This window comes from Triticum dicoccoides, chromosome 1A (genome assembly GCF_002162155.2).
Source record: "Triticum dicoccoides isolate Atlit2015 ecotype Zavitan chromosome 1A, WEW_v2.0, whole genome shotgun sequence".
Lineage (NCBI taxonomy): Eukaryota > Viridiplantae > Streptophyta > Magnoliopsida > Poales > Poaceae > Triticum > Triticum dicoccoides.
The window spans coordinates 14390532-14404961 of record NC_041380.1 but is presented as its reverse complement, the minus strand read 5'-3'; the positions used below and the strand labels follow the sequence as shown (position 1 = coordinate 14404961).

The 14430-nt window shown below is 48.7% G+C and overlaps 2 protein-coding genes across 2 annotated transcripts; both read right to left on the bottom strand.

Annotated features, from left to right (window-relative positions):
• Positions 1 to 7072: 7072 nt before the first annotated feature.
• Positions 7073 to 8530, bottom strand: LOC119358802. Its single transcript, XM_037625219.1, has 2 exons — positions 8167 to 8530; positions 7073 to 8047 (listed from the first exon to the last, which is right to left on the bottom strand). Exons 1-2 carry the CDS (start codon positions 8456 to 8458, stop codon positions 7299 to 7301), a joined length of 1041 nt encoding a protein of 346 aa, XP_037481116.1. The 5' UTR covers positions 8459 to 8530; the 3' UTR covers positions 7073 to 7298.
• Positions 8531 to 11809: 3279 nt separating this feature from the next.
• On the bottom strand, positions 11810 to 13220 carry LOC119358814 (flavonol 3-sulfotransferase-like). Its single transcript, XM_037625225.1, has one exon. The coding sequence runs from the start codon at positions 13167 to 13169 to the stop codon at positions 12153 to 12155; it is 1017 nt and encodes a 338-aa protein (XP_037481122.1). The 5' UTR covers positions 13170 to 13220; the 3' UTR covers positions 11810 to 12152.
• Positions 13221 to 14430: the final 1210 nt, after the last annotated feature.

The window sequence follows — 14430 nt, the reverse complement described above, 5'->3', positions numbered from 1 at the left end:
TAAGGAAGAGCTTTCGGCTCATCCGATAACGGCGCTGAAATGTTCTCTCGCCATGAAGTGGAGAATCGGCGAAGTAGTCGGAGTAGAGCATGCAGTAGCCTTGGAGACGATGCCGGTTCTTTGCTTTCATCCGCCCCGGCGCCGAGCCACCTCGCCGCGGCTTTTCATTGCTCGCCAGTAGCTGGGCGAGGGCGGCGAGCACCATGAGATGCTCTTCTTCCTGGACATCGGCCGCGGCTTCCTCCTCCAGCAGCGCGGCGAGCTCTTCCTCCTCATCCGAGTCCATCGCCGAGGCAGGCAAAACGCCGAACATCTTGCGCTCGGTGGGCGTGTACCCGCAGTTAAACCGCGCCTCCGCGGCCGGAAACGCCCAGCTGCTGTGGGAGGGGCTGCCGCGGCGAAGCGCTGCTATTTTCCGGCGGGGAATGGCTATCTAGCGGAGTAGGGCGGCGGCCATCACCGGGATATAGCTAGTGGTGGCCGAGGGCGCGGGGGGTGCGGTGCGAGCCGGGGGAAGAAAACCTTGACTTTTTCCCTGTCGGTGTGGGCCAGGCGTGCTTTTCCCTAGCGCCGGAGCCCCCAACTGCTCCCCAGCGCGCCGGGTTCGGCCTGTGACCGCCGGGCGGAAAAAAGGTCCGAACCGGCGATTTTCGGCGTCCTGGGGGCGCGACTGGGCCGTTTTTTCGGCGCCGGCGCCCAAAAAGTGGCCTGGGGGGCCCTGTTGGGGGCGCGGCTGGAGATGCCCTAAGAACCATAAGATCGCCTCTCTTGACCCTATAGATAGCCAAATCGGACGCTCTACACAAGCCAAACGTAGCCATGGACAACAACTATAAAGATTCTCAGATGGTTTGTATAGGCCTGACCGACTGCTTGAAGTCACCGCTTGAAGTCATTTCAACCTTCAACAACTGGAGATCAAGAACTTTTGAATGCACTGGACAAACTAAATTGACTCTCTTTGTGAAGGTTGATCATCCTTCTATGCCAACAAACTCGGTGGGGACAAAACTTTGAATTGTCCATTCGAATTTTGGTTCGTGGTATGAAAATCCATACTTGAAGTGGGAATGGAAAGGTGATGAATAGGCAACGAAGATGGGACACACAAGCAAGCAACTACTATCTCCTCATTACCAAAAAAAATGCTAGTTTTGGCACTAATCTTTAAGATATATACAACATTGACTACCGATAGTATTGTGTCATATGTATAAAACCACATGAAAATATAATATTCTAGAAATACTTTTGTTATATGGAGGAAGTAGAATACATCATCATATTTAATTACTGGGATTGAGCATCTGGTCTAATACACAGTGGTAAAGAAGAAGTGATTGTCGATGGTACAAGTGACTCAAATTTTGGGAATTTCTGATCAAATTTGTTTTACACTATTGAAGTGTGTGAGCATGCGCGCACACACACACATGCAACTGTAACAAGCCGAATAAAGAAATGATTGAATAAAAACAATTGAACAAAACAGATAGAATTTTCAATAAATTCAGGTGCTGATGTTCTAGCGGTTCTGAAAGGGGAAACAATAGAACACATGTCAACTTGGTTCCATTGTGTTTCAAACACTATGTGCCCTCTCGAGAATGTATTTCTTGGTTGTCGATGTGGAGATAGTTATTTAATTAGTGCCTCGCAAATAATTATCATCTATGCAAGTTGAGCGTAGCTGAGATGGTTATGCTCCTTATGGTGCAGTCAGCCCACTAGGGATCAAGTCTTAGACTTGGCACTAGTGCTCGCGTTTTTCTGAATTTACTTCAGGCTTTCAGACAATCTTCGTTTAGTGAGATGAGATGTTCCCATCAACTACTACGAGGCACCTGTGCCAACTTCGTCAATCTCAAGATGTTATGCCAGCTTAGTATTTCAGAGGTGCTTATAGGGATAGAGTGTGCGTGTGTGCATTCATAGGATTGAGTGTATGTGAGCATCTGCGGTTTTACTATGTTAAAGAAAGGTAATGGGATCCCAAAGATAATTATCATTTATTGATATCATTAATATGTGAACATGAAACACCGAAAACATCTATTTTGTATAGAAAACCTGAAAAAGATATATTTGGAGTTCACATAAAGTAACTAAGTAAACCCATAGGAGCCAACATTGCCTAGCCATATACACCCTTTCGTTTCTAAATTTAAGATGTTTTGACAGTTCAATTAGTAGCAGGATTTAACAAAATTGTTTCCTTTTGTTGGAGCACAACCCAAAGGTTCACATGTTGTCGACTGAACATCTCAGTCATTGGCGGGAATTTCACCCGCATCCGATTTCCAATTCTTGTTCACCCCAGATGACCGTGTTGGGTAAATTATGACCTCGCTCGATCGTATTAGATGAGCAACAACCGCTTAGTCACGGTACTAGCTTATGGACTAATATATCACACTTTAGCTAAGCATCCTGCAAAGAGACTCCCGAGAGCTAAAAGTATTAAAGTAATGGCCATAGGATGGGCGCATCATGACATCGTAATCTGTCTCGTCCTGTTAGAATAAATCCGAGGCATATTGTTAATCATTCGAGGACCAAGCAATCACACGAGTATGACACCGAGATTTGTTAATGAGGTTCATCGACATGGCTACATCTCCGAGGCTTGACTACGGGCGCTCCTCCCTGTGACACCGTCACAATACCGCACACCGGCCATCCGAGCGCCGGCACACGCTGCCGGCTCCCCCTTGCGTACCTGTGCTATTATGTTGGCATAGGTTACATCGTGTGTCTACCCCCGCTATATATGAGAGGCCTAGGATACAAGTGTCCTATTAGGACACGACTCCACATCCTATGTAAACACAATACAACTCCTAGTCCAACTGTAACCTACCTTATACACAATATTCGACGCAACTCTAACAAACTCCATCTTGGCGAATATTCTCCACCACCTTGAATTCGTCAATGTGTCAAACTTCCATGTACATTGGACTTAAGCTTATCCCATGAGTACCGCTGCTACTCCAAAGACTCCATATGACTCCACCTGCAACTTGTAGTTTCTTCTTTTCTTGACCACAGTCAACACTCGAGCAAAATTAAGTTCCTCTTTACTCTAGTGTATGCTCCCAACTTCCAGAGCTTCGTTCAACGCATCACACACTGATCACTGACCTGCGTGAAAATGAACAACTCACATATTGGATGTCACACATAAAAGTTACCTGAACTCAACATCACCGCTCCTTTCTTGACCACCTGTCTAAACTTGAAGGAACTTCACCCTTGCTTTTAGTCATCCCGAGTCAAATTCGCAGTTGTCTCACCACATGTATGACCACCAGAGCCCTGGCCCGTCTCCATGACCCGTGCATACCGCACGCCTCGCCGCTATTACCGCGTCGAGCCTCTGCTGTCACGGTCGAGTCTCAAGGGTCGCGAACCCACACCACTCAACCCCTACTGCAGAGTACCACCGATCATCAGCGACCGATAACGAGTTTCACGTTTCCATCAGACCACTGGGCTCCAGTCCAAACTGCATGTCACTCGCTTTTCCTCCTTGCTGAATAGGCTTCGATTCCCTGGATCCTTACACCGTAGCCCCTCAATCCAGCTCCACCTTCAACATGACTCCATGGTAGATGATTAGTCCACCCCTGCGCCTCATCGACTTCAAGCTCCGTGTATACACCACCTTGAATTAATCCCGCGCCATAGTCTTGTCGAAGCCGCACAAGCCCACGGGCCCGCGCCACGTGTTTCCACGCCCTAGAAGTCGGTCACCATCAGCATCACGCTCCTATGTCGTCAGCGCCGAACCCATCACCGTCTTCTGTATCAACCGACTTGCGTCGATCCCGTCAAACTGTCCAATCCGACCCAGCCGAACTCGTTCGACTGTACGACACGCTCGAGGCTCCCATACCGTCTTCGGCGAATTCCCATGCATCACATGATAATTCCATCACAATTGACATGACTTCCTGCAACGCCTTCAAGCATCCCTGTCGCGCCAACAATCTTTCATTCATGTCTGCTATAACCCAAGGTTTTCAGTTCCACGAACTTCTCCGCCTCAAACCTGACACCCATTGACACCATGCATGGTTCTTTGTACAGCTGACCCGTGAAAAATATCCGAGCTATCACCGCGACGCCGAAGTACACAAGCACTTCCGTGCACAACTCCAGCCAAACAAGACCTCATGGTCTTCACGCGATGGGCAGCTCCCTTGACACTAATTACAATGCTGGTTGTTGCCTTGCTTTGCTTTGCCAACCCTGTGCTATTCCGATGGATCCATATCCCTTGGATTCTTCTTTCGCCGATTGATTTGCCTCTCGCCGTGTCATACGTGGACTCGGTCCACTTTTGGTCCAAACAAATCTCATCAGGTGCCTCCGCTATACGGCCCAAATTGCGATTCCACCAGCACAACCTGTATACCACACAACACCTTTGGCCTGCCCGGCCACAGCACGCCACCTGGGCCTCACACAGGGCCCGGCCAGCCACGCGCTCCTTCCAAGACTCTCCAAGCACTGCGCCGAGCGCTCTCCCCTGCTGCACCGCCTTGGGCCTCGCCTAGGCTTCCACTGCTGCACGCACCAGCCGCCAGCGATCCCACCAGCACGTACGCGCTGCTTGATGCTCGCCCGATCCATCCATCCGATTGATCGCCGCACATCCCCGCGCGCGTGCCATTGTACACGTATACGAGCCTTCTGTTGATCCGACGCCCTTTGCAACTCGCCACCGCTGACGCATCCACCACGCGCCTGTTTCTTCTTCATCCTCGTTGATCAACAATCTACAACTTCCGAACAACCTAGCTTTGATACCACTTGTTAGAATAAATCCGAGGCATATCGTTGATCATTCGAGGACCAAGCAATCACACGAACACGACACCGAGATTTGTTAACGAGGTTCACCGACATGGCTACATCCCTGGGGCTTGACTACGGACGCTCCTTCCCGTGACACCGTCACAATACCGCACACCGGCCAGCCGAGCGTCGGCACACGCCGCCGGCTCCCCCTTGCGTGCCTGTGCTATTATGTTGGCATAGGTTACATCGTGTGTCTACCCCCGCTATATATGAGAGGCCTAGGATACAAGTGTTCTATTAGGATACGACTCCACATCCTATGTAAACACAGTACAACTCCTAGTCTAACTGTAACCTACCTTGTACACAATATTCGACACAACTCTAACACGCCCGAATGAATTAGTTGTACTATGTAAAACATTTTGAATATATGCATTTTAGCAATTTGGAAAGAAAAGACAATAGGCAGTATACATTCCATATGCAGAAGAACTTTTAGGATTGGCTAGAGGGGAACTACTCCCCCAATCCCATTTTCATTCATTAATTCGTTCTGATAGCTACGCAGAGGTCTTTCCTTACGACTCCCGTGCTTAATACGAAAAGCGGTTCTTGTGTGAAAAGTGCCACTACAGCAGAAGCTTTGGCAGTTTACCATGGCTTGATGTTCTAGTTGTCATGCTAAAGCCGTTGATTCCGTGTGAAATCCATCCTAAAAAGCACGAGTTGGATCGGCGTAAAGAACAAGACGAACGTGGTATCCTACTTCTTAGCTTTGTTCCGTCAGTCTAAGGCAAAGCTTAAGTGGTTTGCCTACCTTACCCACTTGATGAAAGGGAACGAACTTCGTTTCCTTGGCGGCTCAACGGCAAATAAAGAAGAAGAAAGTGCCAGAGCTAAGAGCTAATATATTCCCAGTCTATGCATGGATAAAGGAACACTGGCAGATCGGCAATCCGATCGGGACCTTCGCACCTTTTACCTAATGCCGTCTACCGACAACTTACTTCATGCTATTACTAACACTTATGACTGAGCCGCACTTGCTTTCCAAAAGAAATGGAAACTATCATGCCTGAGACTAGAAATCCGAAAAAACACTAGTTTTGGCCCATAGCGAAATAGAGTTTTTCTTCTCCGCGGACTCCCCATGCTTGGCGCCATAGGCTTTAGGACTTTTGGCACTAGGGAATCATACTTTGATCAGATCCGTGGACAGGCTCCCGAGGTCAAATCGGATTATGGACTTTTCCAGCTCGCTTACTTCCCACATGCTTGCTTAACTCACTATCTTTTGGGGTAATACACTGTATAGATAGGAAAGAGATAAATGAAAGAAAAAGAAGATAGAAATGAATTGATAGAGTCAGATGATGTCACTAGCTTCAATGAAAGGACTAACGAGAACTTTGAAAGTTCTTCCTATCAGCGGTGGTCACATTAATGGACATGCGCTAGCTAAGAGAACTTCTTAAGTTAGGGTACTATTCTATTGGCTGGCTTACTATGGGGAAGGGGAGAAGGCAAGCCGCGTATGGATTGATCCCTAATTCAGTTCTTTTTTCGTGGTCAGTCTCTGATCTGATCAATAGGGTTCCCTAGGTACATTCCGTTTTCTGGAAATCCAGCAGGGATAGTAGCTGCCTTTTCCAGGGCAAAAAAACAAGTTAGGCTATCCGAGATTTGCTCTTTTTTCCAGCTCGGGCGAGATGGCTAAGCGTGTACGACGAATTCTGTCTATCTGAAGATCTGAGAAAGGCGCTGATTACAGCTCTGTCCTTGGATGGACCATAGGCCTGATGCTAGGAGAGTGTAGTTCGAGCATTCTATTGTGTGCTCGATCCGTGATACGCTATGCTGGTTACTTTTCTTTCAAACGTTACGTCGTTGCAGGTCCTCGCCCTTCAGGTTGAAGGAGATGTGTCCGCTACTTCGTCGGAGAGATCCATGGAAACTCAAAAAAGAAAAGCGGACGGCATTGTTCATACGCCAAGGATTCAATCCAGCCACAGGTTCCCCTACGGCTACCTTGTTACGACTTCACCGAACCCTTCTTTCTATCCAAAAAAAGGAAGAGCGCACCAAAAAAAAAAGAATCCAGAAAAAACTCCGCAACTTAAGCTCTCATTGCAGCGGCACCTGTTAAAGCCCGGGGTCAGTTCGAAATACGACTCCCGTAAATAGATCTGGTCGAGGAAAGCATGTTGAATATCCGGTTTCATAAAAATAACTACATGATGGCTTACTTTACTATATATAGACTTCGAACTTATTTCTCATTTTTAATTAATTATTGTCAAAACAATACATATCCACTTACATATATATACCAACAAATTAATCGTCAGGATGGTCAATCCATGACAAAATACTTTAACAAACATTACTTAGCAGATCAGATACGTAGAGATCGCTAGTGCACGTTACTTTAGTTGAAGGTTGACGCCAGACGCAGCACATACGCTAGCACGCAAGTACTGGCTGGTGGCCTACACGTACTTGGCGTCCGTGACCATGGCGATGCCGCCGGCGGTGCGTGCTGTTGCCGCGGCGGGGCGGCCGAACCTCGTGACGGCGCAGTCCGAGGCGAACAGGGCCGAGGAGACATAGTCGGCGGTGCCGCTCATGACGGGCATCTTCGAGGTGACGTTGAGCTTGTTGACGTAGTCGGAGCGGTAGGTCTGGCCGAGCACGCCGTGGACGTCGTCGGAGAGGGCCTGGAACTTGAACCCGAGGTCGAGGTGCGCGAGGCAGTCGTCGGCGGTGACGCCATAGCTGTGCACCTTTGACTCCTCGGCGGTGATGGGCACGGCATTGGCCACGATCCGGAACACCCCTTTGAGCTCGACGACGACGTTGTTGGCCTGCGCCGTGCGGGTGATGGAGAGGCCTGGCACGGAGGTGGACGACCAGCGCGCGCCGTCGGCGGGAGCCAGATCGACGTGCTCGTCGTCGAAGGCGATGTCAAGGTGGTCGACGTCAGAGTCCCACCGGGTGGAACGCACGGCGCCGAGGTGGAGGCGGTGGTGGGCGAACATGACACCCACGGCCTGGATCCAGGTGAAGTCGCGGCTCGTCGCGGGGTTGTGGTTGCCGATGAAGTGCGCGTTGATGTGGAGGTCGTCGTCGGAGAGGATGCAGAAGTCCTGGTTCTTCTTGCCGTGGAAGTAGAAGTTGTTGCCGTCGCCGCCGGTGAAGCGCGGGTCGCCGCACGACGCCCCCGCGTAGAAGTCACACACTGCATGCAAAAAAGTGCATCATGCATGCAGGAAGATTAGCATATGCATGTATAAGTGCACTACAAAAATTACACTCAATTCATCAAGTAATAATAGCCATGCTGTATAAACTACGTACGGCAGAAGGTCATGCAGGATGGGCAGAGGACGAGGCACTCTTTGGGGCAGCGGCTGGGGCAGGTGGCCTCGCACCCGGGCCGCTTCTTCTTGGTGTCGGTGCAGGTGAACTTGCTGTTGCGCTTCCCGCCCCCCGGCTTGATCACCACCAGGTTGCTGCCCTTGGGCACCGTACGCACCTGTGGCGGCGGCGCCTGGGCCGACGCCGACGACGCCATGAGCGTGCACAGGACTAGGAGGCTCGCGCCGATCGCGCACGCGGCCACGGCGGTCGACGGCCACCGCACCGCCATTGCTAGCTGCGGCTCGACAAGCTAGTGACTTGTTGGATGCTGGATTGATGTGTTTCTTTGGCTAGCTCTTGATGGTTGTCGTTGTTGTGGTGGTGGTGGTACTAGGGTGTGTGTCTTATAGCGGCTGGGCCTGGGCGCCATGAATTAGCTAGGGGAGTTGACCTAGAGGCAAAGCTGCCGGAGGGTACGTGCCGGGCCAGCAATGGGGCTGGCTTTTCTTACCTGCGAAGCGTGCGTGCATGGGTGCACCACGACCACGAGACGGTCATTATTGCATGCACACTTGCATAAGTTTTATTAAGTCACAGGTGATCAGGTTGTAGAGCTAGCCAGGTGACCGATCAGGAAGTAGCTGCATTTCTCCCCGCTAAGCTACCGAACGTGGTGTGCATATATAACACAGAGTAATTATTGCATGCACACTTGCATCAATCGAGTGCCAAGCCAGTTGAGAGTCAAATGTACATGCTTCGACGTGAAAAAATAGGAACCTATGAAGACCGTGCATTTTTTCCATTTCTCCCTGCTAAGCAACCCTACATAGGTAATGCAAAAATCGCTCCATTGCTTGGTGAATTACGCTCCTACGTGGATAACTCTAGGATGGTCAATGGCGTCGCCCGCACGTACGTACGTACGTACGTACGTGTCCCATACATAACATGCATGCAGTGCAAAGCATGTGTATATAGGCCACTAGCTACCGTCCAAGCTGTCGGTCCGTTCCACTAGTCGACTCAGCCATCTTCTTTCTTCCTCCTTGGTCTCGCGTCGTCGTCACTTGATCACCTTTTGCCGACGTAGAGGTTGTACCGCGTGGAATTACGGCGAGACTAGCGGCGCATAGGAGTATGCATGTTACGTGCTCCTACATGGCGTAAAGACCGGGGCTTGTCAATGCGTTGACGCGGCGAGCTAGGGAGCTAACTAATCTTGGCACCGCGTGGCGCCACCGCCGGCCGGCGAGGCAGTACCGCGTAGGCGTCGACACGCAGACATGCAACTCCTTCATGATATACAAAGAGACTGTTGCACATGAAAAACTTTTCCACGCCTTCCTACGATTCTGCGACTATGGAGTGCCTAGTGAAGGGAACCTTGCAACAACTTTTCTCGTAGCTGGCTAGTACCCTTTTGCTGCTATGTGCTAGAATTTTTATGCCATGATAAACTCTAAATTCTCCGAGCCTTGAAGCCTTTTGCGGCCACCAAATCGAAACTAGGAGTTCCTTTATTCGTGGAGGTTGTCATTTTAGCAGCCTGGAGTATTTAGATGGTCTGAAACAATAGGATACTCATAGAAAGAGAACCATATCGGTGAAATTTCCGACAGTAATGAACATTGGCGATGTATGTATAGAAAATCCAGAGGGGTGCATGATACATCCTAGATGTATCTATAATTTTTGTTTGCTTCATGCTATAATTATATCATAATGCAATAGTTTTGATATCAAATTTTATTCTTTTTCTTGACTAACCTATGAATTCAGTGCCAAGTGCCAATTTTGCCCTTGTTTTTGGACTTTTCTAGAAAACCAGTTTTTGGGGACCAATAAAATCAGAAAACTTATTTCTGGAAGTTTCGAGACGAGACGAAGCCAATGGCATATGTGACAGTAAAGAGCCTCTCCTGTGGGCCTTACATGGTCCCACCACATAACCTAGGGTTGCAGCGGATGGGCCACCTCCACCACCTATTTCTTCAGCCGCCATTATATACTCCCAAAAACCCTTAAAATAATGATCAAGGATTTTCCACTGCCACACCTCTTTGTTCCATCACGACCCAATATGGAGGCCCTTTCTTGGTACTCTGCCGGAGGAGGAATTCCTCATGACAACCATCTATATCAACCTTGCCGCCCCCATCTTCATGTGTGAGCAGTCCTCCTTTGGACTATGGGTCCATAGGAGCAGCTAGGTGGCAATATCAACCTTTTTCTTCACTATATTACATGAGCTAGCCTACATGATTATGCTTCATCTGATGTCATTTTTAAGGCGTCTTTGTTGCGGTGTGATGAATTTCCACTTTATGAACAAATTGCACATGTTTTATTCATCCATTCATATGAGTTATTTGCTGCATCATTTATATACATATATACTCTCCAATCTATTAATCTTCTTTGTCCATGTTTACATGAATGATCTCCAAGAGAGAGTTGTGTGTGTTAGTTCAGTTCAATCTTATGAGGATTAATGCACTTTGTGTTTGGAAGTGATTATTGCAACAAAGAAATAAGAGTACAGATTGTAAACGAAATTAAAAGTGGGTTGATCGAGGTTGAAAGCAATCAGATGAATTGAGCGGGATCCATAGTTTGGCTAGTTAGACTTTGTTTTTCTGTCAATAATGTTTGCATGGTGGTTTTGGTGGATGTGACGTCCACATGCACGTAGCTAGGCTGGAAGTGCCGCATGCACGTTCCTTTCTTCTTTTTGATTTATTCCGTTAGCATGGCACACAGGAAGCAGCCATGTGGGATGGCGTGGCATACGTGGATAACCAGTTTGTTTCATAGGAATGAATAACAGAAAAGTCGGTATTGGATTTAGTCCCACATCAGTTGTGAGGGAAGACAGAACACGACTTGCGGGGTGTCTCTTCCTATCAGGATAGTCTTTTGGGGGAGAGGGCCCAAGGCCTTTTATAAGTCGGTGTTACTTTCCGATTGGGCCTAGTTGACGCATGTGGGTCGGAAACGCTTGTGTTAGTGGACTTGGAATTAAGTATCAGCCGCGAAGTTAGGCGATGTAAATCTCTCTCTCTCTCTCTCTTTGTGTGTTCTTCATCAAGTGATCTCGCTGGTTTGGCAACAACACTTCTTGTTTATCTTAATTCCAAAATTACGCACTTACGTGTTTGATTCGTGTTGTTACTCGTACACGACCATACCTTTCGGACCTAGATGCCAAGCTTCTGACGTTTGCCCTTTGCCGCGTGGATGATCAACCAAACTGACCAAGAGGTGGGTCATGGCCAGACGCCGAAGACCAAAGAGGTTCACATCCAAAAAAAAATCCAAACAAAGGTCAAATCATGAGAATCTTTTCTTAATGCATGGGTCAAAACAGTAAAAAAGTCCCCCCAACACAACATGGATATCTACAGTAGCCATCTACAATTTTCGATCCACAGTACTGCTACGTCGCCTTTGTCTTGTCTCCCTTGTTTTGCACGAGGGACTACAGTAGCTCCTTAACTTGCCTCCTGGGAGTCAGTGTAGCCAGCTCCGCGAAGAACACATGGCATATATATTTTGGAATTGTTAAATTTTAATTGACCGAGGCTTAACGAAGTCTCAGTCGATGCTATATTCGTTAGATCTTACATGAAGATCCGTGTAAAATTTTCTTTTAAATCTTTTTTTTCTTTTTCTATATGTTCTGTCATTTGACTGAGACTTTGTTAAGTTTGAGTCGACTGAGATCTAGCCACAACTTATATGTTTTGTTTTGCTCTAGAATAGAATAGTGAAAAATGACGAGGAGATGCCCCACTGTTTGTAAGTTGCTTGTTTTAATAGGATTTGTACAAGTTACCTTTGGTGGAGTGACAGTCGAACTACCTTCACCAACTCAATTATGTGCTATTGAAATATAAAACATACACAATGTTTATTGAAAGTAAGCCGTCCAAATGCTCGTTTTCAAGTCCAACCTCGGCTCAAAGTTGGGGAACGATGAGTCAGTTGAAAGCGAGACCCGACCCACGGAGCTTGTCCTCAACAATGGCGTCGAAGCGGCGCGCCATGTCTGCCGTCATGTGGTTGGTCCAGTCCCCCACCGCCCCTTTCCTGAAGTAGGACTGGTGCGAGAACTCGACGCGCGAGCCGCTGCAAGACCCCGCGCTCCGGGCGCTCACGCCTCTCAGAGCTTCGAAGCTGCACAGCTCCACGACGCTCGCCGGCAGCCCCGCCGCCTCATCGGCGGCCGAGAAGGGCCGCCCGAGGAACCGCGCCAGCTCCCGGACGTGGCCGATGGGATCCGCGAGCATCTCCTCGTACCTCAGGAACATGACCCTCTCCGGCGCGGCCCTGCTCGCCCTCCAGTACCCGAGGATGTGCTCCCATACCGGCCCGTTGGGCGTCTTCCCCTCGCAAGCCCACTCAAATAGCTCAGCGAAGGTGAACCGCCAGGCGCCGCGGAGGAAGTGCCACATCGAGACCACCATGTCCTTGGGCTCCCTGCAGACATAGACGATCTTGCAGGCGGGGTTGTCGGCGACGGAGGCCGGGAGAAGGGAGTGGTGCATGTGCGTGTTCATGAGCCTCGGCGACGGCAGCGCGTCCAGCTTGGCCTGCTGCCCGGCGCTGAACAGCTCGTCCATGAAGGGGACGCAGTCGTGCGGGTTGAGGCGGCGGAGCGGGTGCCCGTCGGCACCGGGCGGGTACGCGTCGCGCGCCATGACAGCGAAGGACAGCGCCTTGAGCCACGTGGTGCCGCACTTGGGCGGGCTGCCCAGGAGCATGTCGCCGGGGCGCGGGACGAAGCGTCGCTGGGCGGAGATGACACCCCGGACCCTCCACTCGCTGACCCAGGCGCCGTGGTAGTGACGCAAGCCGATCGTTGTGCTGGTCGGCAGGGCGGAGACGATGTCGTCGTACTCGTCCGGTGGGGCGGCTCCGTTGTCGTCGTCGTCGCCGACGACGTCCTTGAACGGGACCGGGCCGACGAGGATGGACGCGCTAGGAGGAGCAGCCATGAGCAAATGGTTTGGTTGGAGATAATCACTACTCCCGCTCCACTGAGCTAGTGCTCTGGGCTGTCTGGTTTATAATTATCTAAGGCATAAAATTCCTTCGGCCGGTTGCCCGTCGCTTGCAAAATTTTCCAGGATCCATTTGGCGAGTACTACTAGGCGGCGGCCGGCTGTGGGCCAGCCGTCTGATATGACATGTGAAGGTCGTCACATTCAGGAGGAGCAGAGCCAGGATTTTGGATGTAGGAAGGCCAAGCCAAGTATAGATAAAAAAAAATCCAATACAAATGATAATTATCGTGAACAAGGTTGAGAACTTACACATCAGCCTTATTAACAATTTAAGTACGTTGGCAATTCTAACCAGCTTTGAAGTGAATTAATTTTAATGGTGCTTGGCAGCATTTTTTCGCCTCATAGTTGAGGAATCTCACTTTCAAAAGCAACTCGCTTAGAAAACAAACTAATCTTAGTGTTGTTTGGAAGCGTTATTTTTCAGTTCATTGTTGAGAAAATTTAATTTTTGAATTAGTTATACTGCATATGGTCGACATAGGAAATTTTTACATCACAAATAGGAACTCATGCCAGATAATTTGCATCAAGATAATTTCTCGAACGCGTACAAGATATGAATTCTTGTTCCCGCAAAAGAAAAATATGAATTCTTGAATGGATCTCAAATCACAAAACAAAACAACTAGATCTAATGTATAATTTCAACACTGATACGAGATGAGAGTTGGGAGAAATTAGTAGTGTGATGTGCTAACCTGCTAGTTTGCTGGCTGAAGCAATGAAGTAGTACGTTGAGTCCTCAACTCGCCAGATGAATCGGATTGCGTGAAGCAGAGGAGGGAGATCATGTGTGTACGTAGCATCGAAGGCACTCGGGACTAAATTGTTTGAGGAGTTGTGTGTCTACTGAACTTACACTATCCTACGTCGACTCAGTGGGGATGAATTCTTTGAGGAGTTATGGGCTGAAGGCACTCAAGATTTGTCCTACGTTCCAAAATGCTTCCAAAAATAGTATTTTTGGACCATCGATTTTAATTTTTTTGGCCAGACCTTCAGAAATGTCATTTCAACCTGAAATTTTGCACGCAATTAGAAAATTCATCAATGTTCATCACAAAAAAATCAGATTTTTTTGAATTGTTTTACAATTTTTTCCGATTTTACTGTTCATGCGGGAGCATATGAGCTCGGGATCAAATACTCCATGTCCATGTATCTTATTCTTCTCTTCATTACCCCCATC